Source organism: Myotis brandtii, unplaced genomic scaffold (assembly GCF_000412655.1).
Source record: "Myotis brandtii unplaced genomic scaffold, ASM41265v1 scaffold931, whole genome shotgun sequence".
Classification (NCBI taxonomy): Eukaryota; Metazoa; Chordata; class Mammalia; order Chiroptera; family Vespertilionidae; genus Myotis; species Myotis brandtii.
The window spans coordinates 1,233,558-1,254,238 of NW_005371843.1; the positions used below are offsets into that span (position 1 = coordinate 1,233,558).

Here is a 20,681-nt window from a genome sequence, read left to right on the forward strand (position 1 = left end):
TTGCTTAAATTATTACAAAGAGTATTACATATTTCTCCTTTTTTTCCCCTGCCCTTGACAATTCCCTGGCCTCCCCTACCCCCCAGTGCCTTATGTCCATTGGTTATGCTTATATGCAATATCTTAAGTGAAGGTATTTGGGCAGGGAGCCCATGGTATTCTTTCGTTGCTAATATTCTGGAAATAAGTGGACTTGGACACCTGGATCCAAGTCTCCCTTTGCCAGTTGCCAAGTGTTCTGGAGAGCCAACTGCACAAAGAAAAACTTGTCATTCTTCACATACACATTGACGGGTTGGGTCTTTGCATGCATCTCAGTGAGAAAGTCATCGGTACAAGCCATTCTCTCAGGTAGCTTAGCCTTTAAAGTTCTTTAACAAAAGAAATCCAAGGATGACAGAAGTAAAGTTTCTCAATGTCTTTGGAGGCTTTATATAATGACCTTGCTGAATAGGACTTCCCTCTTTTATAATTGGTAGAACTTTTTACAAAGAAAGATTTATCCATCTAAGTAAAAAAGTTGGCCTTATTAATACCAGTGGAAACATACAAAGTATAATCTGCCAGGCCAATGCCACATGTCATAATGATGAAAGGAGTTTTGTTCTACTGTTGAGAATTTCACCATGCTGGCCCCAGGTGCTGACATAGGAATTATAAGACTAACAGATAGAATGAAGTAAATAAAATTCAGAGTCAATCTAACTTCAAAACAACGACAGAAAGGAAGGGTTGATAAATATTTCTTAGAATAACATTGCATAAACCTTCCTTCCCTTTGGGCTGGAAACTCTTATTGTCCCTGAGGAACGGGGAGTGAGAGGTAAATAAGCCCACTGTGGTACTAGCTTACTTCATTCTACAAACAGATTTCCATGCTTATGTGAGAAAAATCCTTGCTATTTCCATTATTTTATCAAATCTTTCTAATTTCCAAGCTGCCTAGTCCCTTCATTAATTTTTCTACATATTCAATGTACTGAATTGAATTAAATGGATTTGTTTTTGTTGTATTGGCTTTTCTCTTCTACAACTTGGCTTAGCTTTTGAGTCCCAAAGTATCATCCAATAAAAACTAGGAAGTGTTACTAATTTCTCCCTTAAATACTCATACTAGAGGTACTTTAAGGAGCCATCATGCAGTTTGCACCTTCTGTGATTAATTTTACAAGATTCACAACTTAGGAAACAATAGATTTAAATATTTGAATATGCTTGCTTTGTATTTGTCATCTAATAATTTAAACTCTGTATATCACAACTTTTGAAGGTTAAAATAGTTCCAAATAATTAGCTCCTCTAAACCAGTGGTTGTCAACCAGGGGCAATTCTGCCATCAGGAGACAATTGGTAATGTCTGGAGACTTCTTTTGATTGTCACCAGTGGGGGAGGAACATTTAGTGACTAGAGACCAGGGATGCTGTTAAACACTCTAAAATACACAGGACAACTGCATACAGAAAGAATTATCCAGCCCTCAATATCAGTGGTGCAGAGGCTGAGAAATATGACTTCTAACTGAGTAATCAGAATTTGTACTGATTACTACTTCCTCCAGAAATTAAGTGAATTACTCCTCATTTTCTCAAGCTATGAGACTATACTGAAGCTTCATGAATGTGGTAGGAAAAAAAATGTGGGTTGCAGCTTTAAAAAAGTCAATGCACACTGGCCTTAACCTATGCTGTTCAAAATGCAAAGAGAAAGTATTTTGTTTGTAGACAAGTACTTACTCTTGGCTTGACAATCTGTTTTGTCTAAGATAAAGAATAAGCTCATCAGTGAGATACTGCTGCAGTCTTTATCCTCCCAGACACTCAACTCCCATGCCAAAGGAAGAACTAGCTTCATTTTTTATAATGAAATTCATTTCCCCTAGCCATTCTCATTTTTTGCATAATTAATTATAACTGCTCATTGTTAGCACTGCAGAGCCTCATCAATATCAGCATAATTACTCTCTTGGTATCAATTAAGATTTCTGATGTTTGTCAAAAAGCACTGCAGTTTGAAGCTGTCCATGCTGAAGTGAAACAGAGAGGTATCTATCAGCTATAAACAGTGCAACTCAGAGTGTGTCCCTTTAAAAAAAGCAATCCATCATGCATCTCATTAGAGAGCAATTTGCTGCATTTGAGATTTGTCACTAAATCGCCCTGGAGCAGCAGGGTATTCCTCTGAGAAATGGTCGTTTGGCAGCAATCCAGACACATAGTACATATCTAGCAGGTTCCATTACCTTTGCAATTTGCTATCCTTAATATCATCAGACAAAAGTGTACCCTTAAACTTCCCCTACTACTTGACTTTGTACAATCCTAATCACTTTGGCAGCGTGTTGGAAAGCTGATGCATACCAGCTTGCAGAACTCCGAAACCAGGGGGGCAGCTCCTATGCTTCAAGCAGAACTCCAGCTCGAGGTAGCGCCCTTCTTCGCATTCGCACACGCGGTTGTGGGTGCGGTTGCACTCCTGCTTGACATACTGCAGCTCTTTGCACGCTGTGTTGCAGTACAGACACTCATCACTGGTGTGCCAGGTGTTTGTGTAGTAGTTGTCAGGACAAGGGGCACACACGGTCTTCCGCCGTGCTGTACAGTGCTGTTTTAAGTAGGTGCCAGGGGGACATTTATCACACATCAGCTGGCGAGAGGTGTCTGGGTCATAATGAAGGTACTTTGGGGGAAATATTTCTTGAGTGGTCCATTTAATGGAGATGTCCAGGAACTAGAAGAAAGGAAATAGTGGCAGTGTCAGCATGGAAATAGGGTGGTTCCTTTGTGCAAAGGCATCGCAAGAATCAAAGAGTCCTTTATGAACTTCCTACCTGCTGAGCGGCACAACAAGGTAAGTTCAGAGGCCGCAATTCTTGCCTCTATTCGCTTAATCTCAAAGACCAAGATGGGGATGGCAGCACATCTATATTAAGTAAATTCAGCTCATAGATCACTGGAGTAGAAAGCTTATCAGAATAGAAATTATTACAACTAGCTGTATCACTAAATAACCCTCGTGGCCTCAAAGACACTGTATCTCCCTGGTCTTCATGATTTTCTCTAGATGATTGAGTTGGATGAACTAGTGGTTCTCAGAAGAGCATACCGTACCTCTTCTAAGACTTAATGATTCCAAACATATAGTAAGTAAAGAGGTGGAGAAGTACAAAGTTTGTATCATGACATCAACAGTCATCCTGATCAATGCATTCATTCATTCATTCCACAGATAGGCATTGAATGCCTACCAGGAATGTACCAGGGAGATGCTGGTGAGTGAGGCATGGTCCCTGTCCCCATAGAGCTTGCAATCCACTGGAAATAGTCCTAGAATTTTAAAACTGATATTTCCTCTAGAACATCAATGGCCCAGTCTTGACTCTCACAGGTCAATTGTGTCTAGAAAACTAAATGACTACCTCTCTTCTGGGAAAAACTTCAGAGAGTAGGTAGGGTTTCATAAGTATCCATACATATGACAAGAAGAATTCTGTGCAGAAAGAGAAAAAAAAGACGATTTTTCAAGCTTGGGAGGGCAGCTCCAACTAAGCAGTCCATCTTGTGTTTTAGACGCACAGGTCTTCTAGGGAGCATTGACGTAGCTCAGAAGGAACAGTGTTCTTTGTATGTAGGGGATGGTTTGTTTGCTTTTTATTATTTGTTTTTGGGAAAGGGATCAACACTGACTATTTTCATGCTTTTGGGAGGTGACAGGCCAAACACAGTAAATTTTTCCAAACTCTTCTTTGCAGAACTCAGGAAATGTCACAGAAACCCCTTGACCCAGGAAAAGCATGCAAAGCTAAGGAAACAGCACTCGCTGTGGAATTAGAGTGACAAAGGTAAAGAATGGCCTCTTTTTTAATAAGCATTTGGGCATTTTAATCTGAGTAATTTCATTCACTTCTTATTGCAACACAACAAGCATCAGGGCTGAATGGACCTGATGTCAGCTGATAAACTAGAAGAAGAGAACAAAGTATCTCACTTAGGGCCATTCACGTTTTATCCAAGAGAAATTTTCGGAGTGCTATGACGTTAAGGACTCCTAACCAACAAAACATAGAGTACCGTGCAAAATGGGGATGACACCTCATAACCTGAGGTTTACTGAGGAAAATGTTCTTAAATTTTCCCTTCCTTCCTCCCTTCCTTCCTTCTGTCCTTCCTTCCTTCCTTCCTTCCTTTCTCTCTTTATTTTAAATTTAAAAATTTTTAACATTGACACTAGATGTCCCCAACCCCACCCCCACTTTGTCTACCTCTACCAGCCCTGGCTCCCCCTCCCTTGGCCTTCAGCACCAATTGTCCAAGTTCATGGGGTATGCACATATGTTCTTTAGCTAATCCCTTCACCTCTCTACCCAGTCACCTCTCCTTCTTCCCCTCCCCCGCCCCGCCTCTTCTCTGGCACCTGCCAGCCTATTCCATGTATCCATGCTTCTAGTTCTATTTTGTTCATCATCTTATTTTGTTCATTAGAGTCCACATATTAGTGACATTAGTGAGATCAGATGGTATTTGTCTTTCTCTAAAGGGCTTATTTTGCTTAGCATAATGCTCTTCAGGTCCATCTATGTTGCTGCAAAGGATAAGAGTTTCTTTTCTTTTTCTTGGCTCATTTGGAGTGGGTGGACATTAGAAGAAAGAAATGAACCAGAATGGTGTGAAAGTACTGGTTTGCTCCTAATCTTTCAGAAATAAATGGAATATATTCATTCAACACACATTAACTGAGTACCCACAGAATACCAGGCACTGTGGAAGGAAGGAACAGAGCATATGGTGATGCACAAAACTAAGATGGTCTGTGCCTTCAGGAGCTCATAGTCTAGCGAAGAGGCAGAAAGCAGAGGAGAAATAAATAGTTACAAATAATGATCAGTGTTTAAAAGAAACAAAGCAAGATGAAATGACTTTGTTGCTTCTTGATCATTTGAATATGTTCTATAACATATGGCTATGTCTTCTTTCAAGGCCCTTTGTGTAGATTGGACTCAAATATTTCTAAAATACTCAATGTTAGGAAATAGAATTTTCCTGGTGCAACTTGCAAAGACACGGCAAGCAATGAGAAATGCTTTGTTCTCTTGCTGTTCACTTCTGAAGGATCTGCTTCTTTCAGAACACTTGTCTTGCATGCTACTGCTGAGTGAGCCCCCTTCTGGTAGGGCTAGCAGTCCTAAGACCTTCCCCAGCCCAGCTTGCCATCATTCCCCCTTGCCCATTTTAGCACAGTGGTTCAGCTATGCCCACTTATTCAGTGCCTACTCTCCTCCCTCACCAAGAAGTGATGAGGATGGGATGGGAAAACCCCACAGATGGTGCCTGTGTTCCTCACTGGAAGGAGCCATGCAAATACAAGATCAGACCAAGAATGCTGACTCGATTTGTATTTTTCTAGGCAATTGGACATGACACTATTGGTTTCCTGAAACCATGCTTTGGAAATTAGTTACCATTTCTTCAAAATACAGAGAAGTTGAGGTGAAAGGAATCCACAGAGAAAAAGATAAATAAGGTTGACTTAAGAATTAGAGAGCAATTGTATTATTGAAGGCAGTTTCTCTAAGGCTACTGGATAGAATTATCCTATATATTTTAAAAAATAGGAATGTCTGGAGGGACTACAGACTTGTTTTCAGTAAGTTGCATGGGGCCTCTGTGTTTCATTTGAAAATTTCCACTTTGGTAAAAAGACAGAACTCTCTGTGGCCAGAATTGGATGTTTAGGTCTCAGTCTCTGGTTAGCCCCAATTCCCACATAAAATTTCTGGAACCAGTTACTGTACAGAGGACGGGGAAGATTAATAGAATGCTTCATCAGTCCTCTCTCTTACTTTATTTTGCATTTCCTGGAAATGCAATGAAAAAGATGCCCGCCTAGGAAGACAGGCTGTCTAACATTGCCTTTATCCCCTCTGCCAGCTGATAGTACTGAGTTCAAAAATATTTTTCTGTGTAAATTGCATAACCACTGAGGAGCATCTGCAAAATCCAGGACATGTGCATAGGTGTGTAATAACAACTAGCAGAGGCAGAATTCAAACCCAGAGCATGTGGAACAGAATACTATTTTTTGGCCAAAACCTTTAGCATTTACCAAATGCCCTCACCTATGCTATAGCCTTCGTGCAGTCCAAAGGTAGCCCTAAGGTGCTAATTTTTCATGTAAACTCAAGAGTATAGAGTTAGGAGATCACGAAAGTTAGAAGATCAAACAAAGCCTTCCTAAAGCCCTTGACTTTTCTTTCTTTGTGCTAAGACTAGCTTTTGTCCAAAGCTACTGAGAAGGCCATTTCTCAGATGATAAGTAACTTGACTATAGCATTCTACTGGTGCACGCTTCTTCATAAAGCACAAGAGGAGAATACACTTCCTCCAGCAAGTTTATTTTTTTATTATGCAATGCAGCCAACCCCATACTACTGGGCTTGCCCTCTGGTATGTAGAACCGTGAGTGACCCAGTGGGTTTCCATTTATGGAAAATTCATTAAAAGAGCCCACGCAAAGCTTGAAATAACTACTTGGTTTGGGAGTTCCTTTTGTGATCCCTCGTCATGATCTTTGCCGCAGAAAACTATTTGAGGACTATCCAGAGTTAGGTAAACTTCTGGTCAGTTGGGAAACCATGCCATTTTATAGTTCATCTTGGCCAAAAAAAAGAAAGAAAGAAACATTCAGGATATATATTATGGTGAGTTTCCTAAAGAGCTCTTGCAGTATGAATTATAAAGCTTATTTAAAGAAAAACAACTCCCCCCCTCCCGATATTTTATATCAGAGCCTCCTGCAGAATAGAATGGAACATTTTTAATGAGTTTATGAGATAAAGCAATGTTGTTGTGAGTACCTTTGGGCTACATCTATAGGAGTTTATTCATTCACTCATTCATTCTTTCACTCTTCATTCATTTGATAAATATGCATTGACTGCCTAAAAACACACACACAGAAAGAGCCATTTTTCCTATGGAGGTTAGTTTGTTTGATTTCCTACAGACTTAGAGTGTAGTGGCTCCTTTGTATTTTCCCCCATTCCTTAAATAACTCATTTATTCAGCACTTATTGAAACAATTACTATGCTTTAGAAATACTGCTAAGCAATGGAGTTGAATAAGTTAATGTTCCTGTTTCATAGGAACATTCATTTAAAAGCCCAACCTGAGGTTAAATACTCATAAATCACTGCAAAAACAATTGGTTGCAGAAGGAAAGAGAAAGAGAATCAAGAAAAGATTCAACAGAGAAACAGGTCATAAATGAGGAGGGGCTGATGTGAAACACTAGTAATGGAGGAAAGGAATGATAGATATGATCTGTTGGCCGGCTACATGGGGAAGAGGGACTAGAATGAGCAATAAGAACATGCCCACGAATTCTAACCATTAGGTATGTGGTATTGCCATTAATTAGTGACAGAAGAAGGAGGAGACAATTATGGAGAACGACAGTGGATTTAGTTTGGAACATCTTCCATCTATGAGACTCAAATGGATATATGTACTGGGAATTCAGGACATAAATGCAGCTAAGATCAGAGATTTTGGGGTTATAATCATGTAAACGAGTCTAGAGGCAAAGAGATCAGATGGCATTACCCAAGGATATTGTATACAAGCAAAAAGGACAAAAATGTTAACCCTTGGGACTCATAAATATTTGCAAGATGGGATTAAAAAAAAAGAGAATGTTAAAAAAAAAGTAGGGATATCACAGAGAGTTTCAAAAATGCTAAAGGGATAATCAGTAATCTAAAAAGTGCATGGCATGGCATAATTAGATCAATGTGAATCGCCAAAAACACTTTCAGTTTGGAACCTGCATCTAGACTATGTACCCCAGGGTTCCAAACCCAGTTAGACCCTGGGCCACTATCTTACCTCTAAAATGAGGATAATCCTTAGTTTACCTCTCCTTGTACAACTGTTATATTTTAGATGAGTAAAGGGACACAAGTAAACTTGATAAAGAATAAGGCCCCAGAAAAGTATGAGGCACTGTTATACATGCCAATTACACAGGATGTGAAAAATGGGAGACATTTTGAATCAGACACATTTCTGGAAGTATTTTCAAGTTTCTTGTCCAGTAAGAAGTAACACGCCTAAAATGTGGCTTAAGTTGATTTTCTGCCCTGTCCTTAACTGTCTCCAGGAAAAGCATCTCTGATGTGTTTTTAATATCAGCTTCAGTGTCTTCCCACCTGGTATCATTTTCTTGGTGTAGGTCATATGTTTCAAGGCAGTTCCATGGGTTTCCTCAGAGAGCCTCATACACCTTAAGTGCTTAGCACAGTGTCTTACACATAGCAAGTATTCATGATAGCTGATGTGATTTCATTCAGTTCAACAGATAGAGTGAATGAGTATCTACTATGTGTAATTAGGATCATTGATGATTATATAGATGCAGATAAATATCCACATTAAAGGATATGTGAGCAAGGACAAGCACAAAAACTGCAATTTTCTCATCTGTAAAACCATAGTGATGACAGTCAGTCTAAAGGATTGCACAAACTGTTCCATTTGTATTTAGCTTCCATTCCACAGGAGAATGTGTGAAAAAAGCAGGTTGTTCATTTGAGAGGTTTATCTGCTCCTGCCAGTTCCCGACCTGAGGGTTTACCACTGCTTAATACTTTCCACAACAGACAGTTGCTTGGCTGAGGATTATGCCTGTAGGTAGGAAGTAAGAGCAGATGAATTAAATCTGTTCATCTACACAAAACTGATTTGCTCCCAATAGCTTTCGCTAGGCAAACAGGGGAAAGAAAACACAAGCAATTATGATTTATTAGATGAATCACTGGGCCAAATTCTACACTATTTTGCTTTCCTTGGGGCTGAAGAACTGTCTCCAAGTAAAACTTAACTTTAAAATGTGATTTTTTTGGGGGGGGTTCCCTTCAGACTTTTCCTTTAGTTGTTTGAAGGCTTTTACATTAATTAGCAGTAGCTTGTTTATTTTTGGCATCAACCAGAATTGTCAGGGCAGATTTGCTTATGATGCTTTTGGTGCTTCAGGAGTGTTACAGACAATTAACATTTGACAGATTAATAAATAAAGGGGGAAATCTCTGAAAAAAAGAACATGTAATACAGGTAAACACTTAAAACTTCCCAACAGATGTTTGTAGAAATCTCACATCCTTTGGCTCCCAGATCTTAACATTTCTTCTTTTGGGCTTCTGTTAATCACCAGATTTGAGATATAACATCAATTCTAAAAACTTCAACTCAATAGCAAGGTTGGTTGCAATTCTTCTTATATTTATGTCCATTCAGGCCTACCTGATAAGCACAGGGTGGAATCACAACAGTTTTCCATCAATAGTCCCTGATATTTGAGGCTCAGAATTGGCAATGCATTTATTATGCAGATAGTTTTTAACATCAATTTTTAAATTCCATTTTATTTCTACAGTGTTTTCCTTTGAAGATAGTATCTGGCTCACAACATCTTATGAATCTCTTTTGGTTGCTAATGACCTAGATTAAAGCTCAATCAATATATGGTCAAGGACAGCTGGTCAAAATTAGAAAAGATTGTGAAATGGAATAGAAACTGGAAGTAGAAATGAAATAGAACAGCATCCGATTTAAGCATATAGATATTTACTCTGTGCCTATAACAGTGAAACACCATACTAGAAGCCCTGTGTGTAGTAAATAATAATAGCCAGTATATTATAATATTACTAGAGGCCCAGTGCACAAAATTCATGCACAGGTAGGGTCCCTAGGCCTGGCTGACAATCAGGGCCTTCCAGCTGCTGACCAGGGCCTTCCTTCCCCAGCTGCTGGCTGCTGGCCGGGGCCTTCCTTTATTCCATGCTGCCTCCTGGTGATCAGCGCATGTCATAGTGAGCGATAGAACTCCTGGTCTCCCGGTTGAACTCCCGTGGGGACACTTTGCATATTAGCCTTTTATATATATAGATTATACAGTATAATATAACCAGTATATTATAATATTATTATTATATTATTATAAGCCCTTTTATTATCCATCCCCTCCAACCATCTTTTCTTTTTTAGAGAGAGAGAGGAAGGGGGTAAAAGTGGGGGGAGAGAGAGAGAGACAGACAGACAGAGAGAGAGAGAGAGAGAGATTTGTTGTTCAAGTTATTTCTGCATTCATTGGTTGTTTCCTGTATGTGTCCTGAGCGGAGATCAAATCTGCAACCAACTGAGGGATGATTCTCTAACCAACTGAATTACCCAGCTAGGGCCCCCTCCAGACATCTTTGGGGAGATAGGACTAGCCCATTTTATAGATGAAGAAACTGATTTTCAGAGAAGGTGAGTGACTTGGCAAAGGCCAGAGGGCTAGTACACATTCCAGCTGAGATTCAATTCTACTCTAAGCCTTTAATAACTGACTCACCCTCCTGGGGACTTACATTCTTATGAAGGAGATAGGCATATAGATGATCAACTACAATGTAAAATTCGGTAAGATCTATCTTCTATCTGTCTATCTATTGATCTAGCGTGAATGAAAAAATGGAGCTGTGGAATAAAATCTGACAAGCTCAGGGGGCACATGGCAGGCCTGACAAGCTTACTGAGCAAAAGTAAGCACACAGGATGGTCTAATCATAAATCCTTACCTGGGCAGGCCATGGCAGTAGTCACTTATCAGGCTTATAGCTCCCTTAGCAAAGGTCAGTTTACCCTCAATGAGCCCTTTCCATTGTTCTTACCCACCTAGGATAACATACCTTTGAAATGTCAGAGTAATTTTCTTTTCTAGACTCCTCTAAGGCACAACTGCAGGCCCCAGGGCACGAGACCACAGAACCCCTTATCTTGTTCCCCTTGTACTGTCTCGTCATCGTGCTGTGTTATTAACTATCTTGTACCCACCAATGTAAAAGAAGTGTGTGCTTCTTCTTTTGCTTTTGATCAATCTAGAGATTTCCCTTGTTTTGCTTTCTCTCACCTTCTTAATCTACCACCAGTGAATTTCATGTATCTTCCTTAAGTTTTCCTTATGATTCTAAATGCATAAAAGGGGCTACAAAACTGCCATTCTTCTGAGCATTTTCTCAATTCATTGAGACTGTGTTTCTGGGCTTGTCCTCAAAATTTTGCCCAAATAAATTCTTATCAAACTTTTCTATAGGCTGGGCATTATTTTGTTGATTCTATCTATCTATCTATCTATCTATCTATCTATCTATCTATCTATCTATCTATCCTGGTGAATAATAAATTCTTCTCACACAGCCTCTTTGGAAGATGGTCCTGTGAGACTGAGCAATTAGCTACACTTTACACATAGCAGCAGCTTCTCAGTCAGGCACCCCCTCGAATCTGCTTTCTTTTCTGCCTTACACTTCTTTGGCTCACTCTTGCTTCCCTAGGATTGCACTTTCTAACGAGGTACTAACACATAAGCGTTTGCCTCTGGCTCTGTTCCCTAAGGAATCTGGGCTTAGAACTAAGTCCAATAAAGAGGCCCAGGCATTTAATTTCAAAACAATCAAAAACCATGGTGACCCCTGCAGCTGACGGAGAGAAAAGGAATGAAAATACATTGGCATTGTTTGGTCCGGGGATCTGGCCCTCTGGGGTCCCATCCGGAGGTGTGCTTAACCCTAGCAGAGAGAACTCTGGATTGAAAGCACCCACAGAGACTCAGCTCTGATTTATGGGTATTTTTTCACTGGACTCTGTAACTAGATCTAAGCTCCTTCAGGGCAGAAAAAAACTTAGCTAGTTAACCAATCTTAGGGAAAACTACTCAGTTTTCTCGTTCATAAAACAGATACTAATCTCTGCATGATAGGATTTTTGTGAAAGTTATGTGAATCATTGTGTGTGACTTTCATATATTCTAAGAATGGTGTCTCTTTGTTTTACGGTTTCCTCCTTTTGGCTCTGTTTATGTGGGTAGAAGTTGTCCTGATGAAAGACAGAGATGAGTGTACCTCTATAAAGGAAGGGTCAGTTGGAAACAATGAAAAGAAAAAGCATGATCCCTGTCCATTTACTCTCCCAGAAAAGTGTGTTTGGTTTAGAGTCTCCTGTTAAGTATCTGTTTACCTTCTCGTTTTAAAGGCCAGCTAAACTTTTAAGTAATCTCAGTTCCCTAAATTTTGAATTTTTAGCATCAGAAGAGGTTCTTGCACATGACTCCTGCTAACAATACCTTTGAAGGAAAAGGAGTTTAAATTGATCATCTAAAGCCATAGATTTGAGTCACTTGTGATTTTGAAGTGCTCTTTGCAGTTACTGTCCCTCAATGATCAGAGATATGATTGTGGTTTGGCCACTGTATAAGTCAAGACTGGCTGAGTTTTATGCTGCGCTAACAACTTCAGAATCTCAGTGGCCTAAAAATAACAAAGATTTACCTCTCACTCATGCTACATCCCTAATGGGTCCACTGAAAGCTGTTAGCATTGTCCTCTGTCCAGGACTTAGGATGAGACAGCAACTAATATCTGGAACATGGCTGGCTTGTTGTGGAGGAGGGAAAGAGAAAAAAATGTTGGGGGTCACATATTGGCCATTAAGCGCTATTACTCAGAAGTGACTTATTGGCTAGAACTATTCACACCACACCATCCGCCTTCCCCACCAGAAGGAAGGAAGCCAGGAGGCGCAATCCTAGCAAGTTTCTGGAAGGGAGGAGAAATGAGAACAATTTACAAACAGCATTAACAACTACATTATCACTCAATAAACATCATTCATACTCTTTAGTTGACCTTTATTTTAAAACAATCTAGTTGATTTTTTTTCTTTTCACCAGGCATTAAAATAAGAGACAGGAGTGTGGGAGCAGAGGGTTCTGTCTATCAGCCAGGTGGAGTATTTGGTGTAGTAGTTAATGGCCATGCCAACCTACTCATTATCATGCTTATTCTGCCTGAAGGATTGACATTTATTCTAAAGAGAGGTATGCAATTGTCAGGTACTCCCTTGTGAATATAAATTCAAAGAAGAAAATTCTGCTCAGTAAGAATAAGGAGACCATAATTATACCTCTGCATTAAGTCCTGAGGGAATGTATTGGACCTGGCTTCTAACTAAATGGAATATAAGACATAGGCACATTAATGACTCCATGCATACTAGCTAAAGACAACAAGGACTTGTTTCAGGGTGGGAAAATAGTTCTTAGTTTCAAAGAATAACCTCTGATCCTAAAACAAGTCCTGCTACTTAAAAGTAAGTGGCATTTTGAAAGCTGCTTCCTCTTGTGATCTCATTGACTTAAACAGAATTTCTTATACATGAAACCAGCTGAGCAGAAGAAACTGTTTTTTTTTAAATATATTTTATTGATTTTTTACAGAGAGGAAGGGAGAGGGATAGAGAGTTAGAAACATCGATGAGAGAGAAACATCAATCAGCTGCCTCCTGCACATCTCCCACTGGGGATGTGCCTGCAACCCAGGTACATGCCCTTGACCGGAATCGAACCTGGGACCCTTCAGTCCACAGGCTGACGCTCTATCCACTGAGCCAAACCGGTTTCGGCAGCAGAAGAAACTTTGACAATTGCAACAAAATATATTAAAACAGAACAAGACATTCCTTTAGGAATAAGTATATTTGATTTAAAAATATATACTAAAACTTTAATATTAAATAATAAAGTATTTAAATACAACTATTTATTTGTATTGGAATAGTAAATAATACACAGTATAATCAATCTTTTTTAAATTCCTTTTTTCAGTGACAGAGCTGAAAACTGAAAAAGCCTTCTACATACACCTGGTCCAACACCCCTATTTTAGAGATGAGTAATAAGACGCAAATAAGTGGAGTCACTGACTAGACCTTAGAGTCTAAAGCAAAACTGAGAAATGAGATCCCTTGCCTCTTGTCTGCTGCTGCAGAGGTCTTATTGTCAGTATGTCCCACAGATGAATTCCTAAATTACTTTTTGTTTTGGTGGTGGTAGTGGCAATTAATGGTAGGGGGAACTTTCTAAGGAATAGGGCCCTGATATCTATATTTTTCTAAGAATAAAAGAAATAGTTTTCTGAAACAAAATAACATTACTGTGTGGCAAGAGAATTGAGGTTTTTGGATCAAAGACCAGAAAAGAAAATTGAATTTACTAAAGGCAGTCACAAAGCTTAGATGAATTACTGTCTTACTTTAAATCTAAATTCATCTTGACACCTATTTTTCTATTTTAGAGTTGATTATTTAAGAGGCACTTACAGAAAGTGCTTCCAAGGTACAGACTAAATTGAAGTGAAAATCCTAAGGCTATTCTTTCTTATTTTTATAGAAGATGCTTGAAGGAAATTAAACAACGTTTTCACAGTATTAAAACTATAATTTTGGAGATAGAATTTTTATTTAAATCACAATAAGAGGTAATAAATCAAGCCCATTAGGAGCACATTACTTTTTTTAGAAGAGCTTCAGGAATGACATTGCATTTCCTTCTCCATCTTCTACCCATTTATGGTCAGGCTGACTCAGTTGCTTCTGTGAAATTGGGGTGAAAAAAAATCTACCCAACACCTGGGAAGTTATGTCACCTTGTCGTTGGCGAAAACCATTTTAGTGTGTCTGTAGACTGTTCTGGCCTTTGGAACATTAATTTAGAGAGGCCAGGTAAATGCGAGAGGGAGCGGGTACCACACAACTTCTTACCTAATGTGTTGTAACCCTATTCTTATCCCTTACAACTGTCTAAAAGAATTCTTTTTTTAGACATTCTATGCTAGTTACCCCAAAATATTCTGTGGTAGTGAGTTCCAAAAACTAATTACATGTCACATAAAAATACTGTCCTTGTATCTATTTCAAGTTGGCCATACCTCACTCTTTCTTCTTGCACAGATAGTTTACAGATGTTGCTAGGATTTCCGATCTACTGGTTCCTGCTATTGTGGGTTGCTGTTTTATTTTGATTTTTGTTTTCTTTTCCAAACATGGCTGCTATTATTGTTCATATTTGCATTTTGTTTACCAGACTATCGGTATCAGAAATATGTTCTGGACCAGCTTCCTTCTCTCCTCTCTTGTCATGTATAATCAATCATTCTTCCCCCATGGGTTTCAAAACCCACCCTATGTTGATAACCTAGAATTTTTATCTCCAGCTTGGATTCTACCAAGATCCAATTTTTTTTTAATCTAAATGCCTACTTGATATCTCCATTGGCCCATTTTACAAACACATAAAATATATCAAAATCAAAAATGAGCATCCATGCCTGAATCAACCAGATGGGACAATCAGAACACAGGTTTGACTGAGCTTAGGCAGCACCTCCGAGGGTCAATATATGAATCTAGTTATTATTTTTTTTCTCACTTAAGAATGGGCCTTCAAGACCTTCATAGTAAAAATGTACAGAAAATATTTAAATATCAGTCAGATGGGTAAGGTGTTATATTTATATCTTGAAAAATATCAAAGCCAACATTAGAATGTTAAGTCTTGGGCAGTAAACTAAATTGTGTGGGAACATCCATGGAAACTGCTGGTAGGTTATACAACACACTAACAAATCTCGCCATAGCTCCTTTGACTCAGCAAACATTTAGTGTCAGGTACTGTGAAGACCTGGGGTGGAAGGGTGTGATATAAATATGAAGAAGATGGAAATCAGTATTTGCAAAGAGCTCATACTTGGTTTGCTATAGGAATGGCACTATCCCCTGAAAGTTCTGCAAATTTGTGGGGGATTTCTGTTGTTAAGAGGGCTGTGTTTTGCTAGGTGTCCTGAATAATCAAGACTAAGCCCATGTCACCCCCATAGAGCATCATCCCCATAAGCTAAGGTTACAGGTTTGATCCAGTCAGAGCACATACAAGAATCAACCAACAAATGCATAAATAAGTGGAAATAAAAGGAACAACAAATTGATGTTTATCTATCTATCTATCTATCTATCTATCTATCTATCTCGCCCACTTCCTATTTCTCTAAAAAAAATTTAAAAATGAGCCCATGTCCCACATACTTTCAATTGTCCTATTTACAAACCTGTTTCTCATTGACTGAGCTTAGATTCCAATTCCATTTTATATAGACACAAACTGGTTTTTGCATGCTTTCTATAAATACTGAATTTTCTCAAAATTCAACAAGATAAAATTTGATAGAAGCTACTTTAGTTTTGTTTAAAACTTTAGCAAGATTTATTCATCATCTCAGAAAATCATAGCACCAAAGCCAACGCTGATCATGGCTTTGAGCCCCAGTGAGACACGCGCTGCAGTCTTTGTTCCTAATGGTCTGTTCATGACAATTGTACATAAAGCTGCCAACAGATCACTATTTCATCGTGTCTTCTAGTGAAGCTTAGTTTATAAATTACTGTTCTTTTATTTTTCCTTTATAGTATAGTTATGCTGGTGTAGAGAGGTTCAAAAATTATGTATATAGGTAAAATATGTGCACTCTAAATTTCATTTCAGGAGGGCAAGGAAGTTGTTACAAAGGATTTACTTTAAAAGTCCTTGGAAGAAGTGTAATATGATTGAGAAATACTGTCCTCCAAGGTAAAATATACAAATTCACTGATAAACTTGGCATCTCTGCTGTATAGTAACAACATAAGGGACAGCCAAGCCAAGCACCCTTAGTCAAGGCCTTGAATAATACAAACATAAATAAGCCTTTTTTTTCAATCTACTTCCCAGTCCTTTTTTTTTTTTTTTTTTTTTTTTTTGCTACAAAGGAGAAACTCAAGCTAAAGGAAATGCTGTTGGTTAATGAGATGCTAATGGAAATAATGCTTTTCACAGAAAGCTTTCAGAAAAGGGAACTTGCAGGCAGGGGGCTGAGGGTTGCTTAAAGGAAAACCCAGGAGGCAAGTCAGGGACTCCGGGAGTAAGAATATTTGAATGTGTGTTCAGTGTTCCCTTGATAGACACTGCCATAGCTCCCCGTCTAGACCACAGTGGATAAAACATCTGGCACAGAATGCCTTCTTCCGAACCCGTGGAATTTGACAACTGTGGTTTAAGCCTAAGAAATAAAATTGAAGACCACATTGAAGTTAGGAACTGTACTGAAGGTTGCTAGGCGACAGAGGCCGGGAAGTTTGCTAGGGACAGGGATCAGGGCTGTTTTGAACTGAGTATATGTCAGATTCTCCTAGAAACTTCACAGGGACCATTCTCTTAAAATAAATAAATAAACAAATAAATAGGCTAGAGAAACATGCACACACTCAAGAGGGGTGTGTGTGGGCGGGGGGAGGAAACCAAAGTAAACAACCACAAAACAACCAAAAATCTGAAAGAGTATTATACTAAAGGAGGATCAAAGATCAGGCAGTTGTTCTGAGAAAAGGCATCTACTATCCCCTTCCCCTTCTCCTGCCTCCCCCAAGTCCTATTATCATAACATTAATTCAGAGCTTGGCACTGAGAAGGCCAACGGATGATTCTGGCACTTACGATGGAAAGTTTCAGGCACCAGTTAAAATCTAGGCTGAGGTTGGGATTCCCAGTGGTCCCGGGGCAACCATGAAAGAAATGACTTGGTGATGTGACTGCCTCACCTTGCAGAGAGGTTCTCTGCTGACTTCCATTAGTGCACATTCCAGAAAGCCCAGAACCATGGCAGTAACCTCAGTGATCACATCCCCTCACTGCCGCCTACCTGCATACCCTCAGCTCTCATAAAAGAGTCTAGAACTCTCCTTGGCCACAGAATTTCATTTCTCCTACTTCTTAGGTTTTAGGACACCTTGAGTTTATCTCCAACCATGAAACATTCTACTCCTCCTTCAAGGTAATGCTTAGTGGCCCTTAGAGCATCATCAACACTTCATATACACAATTCACTGAATGCTAGAAGCTGGGATCAGTATAAAGCCACAACTTTATGTGGTCCTATAGCATGCATGCATTATCATCATCTCTATTTTCCAGAAGTGAAAACTCAAACTCAAAAGAGATGTGACTTGCCTACTGTAATTTATCAAGTGGTGGTACTGGTATTTCATTTGGGTCCACCTGATAACCACCACATTGCAGCTCCCCTTATAAGTTCTGGCGGACAGGATCTTTTCTATTCCCAAGTCACCCACCACTTACCCATTTGTTACTTGTCCAATATCTGCTTCTCCATTAGGCTGAGAGGTGTATGGGCACAGAAAGGGTGCCCATCTTGTTTTACCCCTGTCCCTAGTGACCAGTGGCATGTCTGGTACAAAGTATAAAACATCTGTAATGCTTCCAGATCCTAGAACTGCACCTCAGTATTTGCAAAAGGGTAACTGGGCTCTTTATATGTAAGTACCAACTATCCATTTCCAATCATTTATAAAATAAAGTCAATCTCAAAATCTACAGAAAGGGAAAGGGAAGACTTTTCTTTTATTTAAGGTATTTATTATGTTCAAGACACAAAGTTTTCTCTTTTGATAATGCTGTACCATCTATAATTAGTATTATCTACATATATGTTTATCTTCCTATACAGACCACATATAAAAACATTTATCTATATATTATTTATGAACACGTTATTAGGTATGTATGGGATGTCCCAAAAAATGTATACACACTTTGAATAATTATTAATTCCAATGGGTTAAATCTGAAAAGAAAGAAACATTAATTGGGCTATCTGCTGTTAAGTATGTATACATTTTTGGGGACACCCTATATATAAATATATGCATGCGGGTGTTAATTATTTGAGATAAAGACAATAACTAAAATGGATATAATTTAGTGGATATTCTGAAATTTAAGTAATTGACAATATGTATGTCAGTGATTAAATCTTTAACAGGATATTAAATGCTAGGAAAAATGAAAGTGTGCTCATATTAATAGCAGGATTACTTATACTAGTAGCCAAAAAGTAGAATGAGAAAATCAATTGTGGTGTGCCCATACAATGGAATACTATACAGCAATAAAAATGGACAAACTACTGTAATCCAATAATAGAGATGGTCTCACAAATAAAACTTTAAGTGAAAGTAGCCAGACATAAAAAAAGTGCATATGGTCCATTTATGTAAAGTTCAAACACAAGCAAAACTCATCTAAGGTGTTAGAAGTCAGAATATCGATGACTCATTCCCTGGACATAATAGTGATGGGGAGCAAGCCCAGGAACTTCTGGGGTGCTGGTAACATAGTGCTGCTTGATCCGGGTGCTAACTCACAAGTGTTCACTGTGCGAAACTTCATTCGGCATTATGACTTGTATCATTCTCGCTGTGTGCTATATTTTAATAAAGGTTTACTTTTAAAAAGTTCCCCATAGTATCCATATTGGTGGATATAAATATATGGCAGTAGGTAAAATTAGCATTATATGGACTCCTGAGCAACCTACTTTTTCTTTAGTGACTTTGCTATTTATTTACTTATTTATTTGTTTGTTTATTTATATTTGTGTATCCCAGACACTAATTGGAAAACATCTTAGGGTTCCATTCACTGTGGGTTGGGTGTTGAAATGCAAGCATTCATGCCAACAGATTCAAAAACACTATGTAGCTTAAATATAGGTTTTCCTAACCTTTTGTGAATGTCTGATTCATATCTTAATCTATTTCTCACTTTAGTGACATAAAGGAAGTGAGTCACTGGTCATAGAATAGTCTTCAAATCTTATTAACCTAATTGGTGAAATATCTTTTTTTTTTAAGGAGCTAAATCAAGTCACAGAGATTCCATTTTTCTCCAAATAGTATGTTAAAATTAACTTTTAGCCCTATGTAGTGCTCAATTTCAATTATTTAAATATACTTAGAACATAATTAACATTAGTCCACCAATATTTCCCCCATTATATTGGAATTGAGGACTGGAAAAAGCCATTTCCAATAATAAAATTATATTAAAATGTTAAATTGCACAGTTACAAAGTGTGTATGTGTGTGTGAACTTTTCTTTTATGCCAGTTATTCAAAATTTGCCATAACATTTGCTTAAGTGGAGAATGAGCCTAATGTTCTATCTGTCATATAACTGTATCCAAAGTTTTTTCTAATTATGACAGTTTTCAATAGACTGACATATCCTCCCAACTTACTCTGATTCTAAGGGATTACTTTATTGGTAATAATAAGAATGGCCTAGTTATAAGCAAAGATGGTATGAACTACATGAGGGCGTTAATTATTTGAGATGAAGACAGTAATTAAAATGGATAAAAGTCATTCAAACACGAAAGGTCTAGAGCTCCTCTCCCTTCTCCATAACCCAGCAGGAACTTTCCAGTGTAAAGGGACGCCCTGGAAGCATGGTTAGCTTTAAAGAGGTCTCCTGTTCCAAACTGACCCCCAGTCTCTCCGGGGAGAGGGATGGAGTTGAGCTTTCACCCCATCCATCCCTCCATCCATCCATCCATCCGCGGGGAGTACAGAAGTCAGGAGACGGGGCAGCCACCCCAGCTGCCAGGATCTGGCGCCCGCTTCCCCTGGGCCAGGGACTTACCACGAGCGCGCAGCACAGCAACTTGTTCATTGTGGTCCCGGGGAAACCTCAGGCGCTGGGTGGCGGCAGCGGGGCAAGCGCTTCGGTGCGTCTCCGCAGCCCGTGCAGTCATCACGATATATATAGTGTTGCAACAGGAAGTATCGGCTTGGCTTTGATCATTCATACCCTATCTGGGCAAAACTCTGCACCTTTTTTAGGAACATAGGGCGGGAGCGGGAGCGGGGGAGGCTGGGAGGGGTGGGGGATAGAGTGTGGTACCAACAGCTCCGGGAT

General features: G+C 39.0%; 1 protein-coding gene and 1 long non-coding RNA gene across 2 annotated transcripts in view; one reads left to right on the plus strand and one right to left on the minus strand.

Annotated features, from left to right (window-relative positions):
• LOC102246011 overlaps window positions 1–3,824 on the plus strand; it is a 218,397-nt gene extending 214,573 nt beyond the window's left edge. Inside the window, exon 4 of the long non-coding RNA XR_314688.2 lies at window positions 3,750–3,824. This is a non-coding gene — a long non-coding RNA (uncharacterized LOC102246011). The remainder of the gene's footprint in view (window positions 1–3,749) is intronic.
• Window positions 1–20,606, minus strand: part of TNFRSF11B (tumor necrosis factor receptor superfamily, member 11b) — a 27,492-nt gene extending 6,886 nt beyond the window's left edge. Inside the window, exons 1-2 of the mRNA XM_005885857.2 lie at window positions 20,406–20,606; window positions 2,359–2,728 (exon numbers count right to left, since the gene is read on the minus strand). Coding sequence (XP_005885919.2) covers window positions 2,359–2,728; window positions 20,406–20,435 — 400 coding nt within the window. The 5' untranslated portion in view covers window positions 20,436–20,606. The remainder of the gene's footprint in view (window positions 1–2,358; window positions 2,729–20,405) is intronic.
• Window positions 20,607–20,681: the final 75 nt, after the last annotated feature.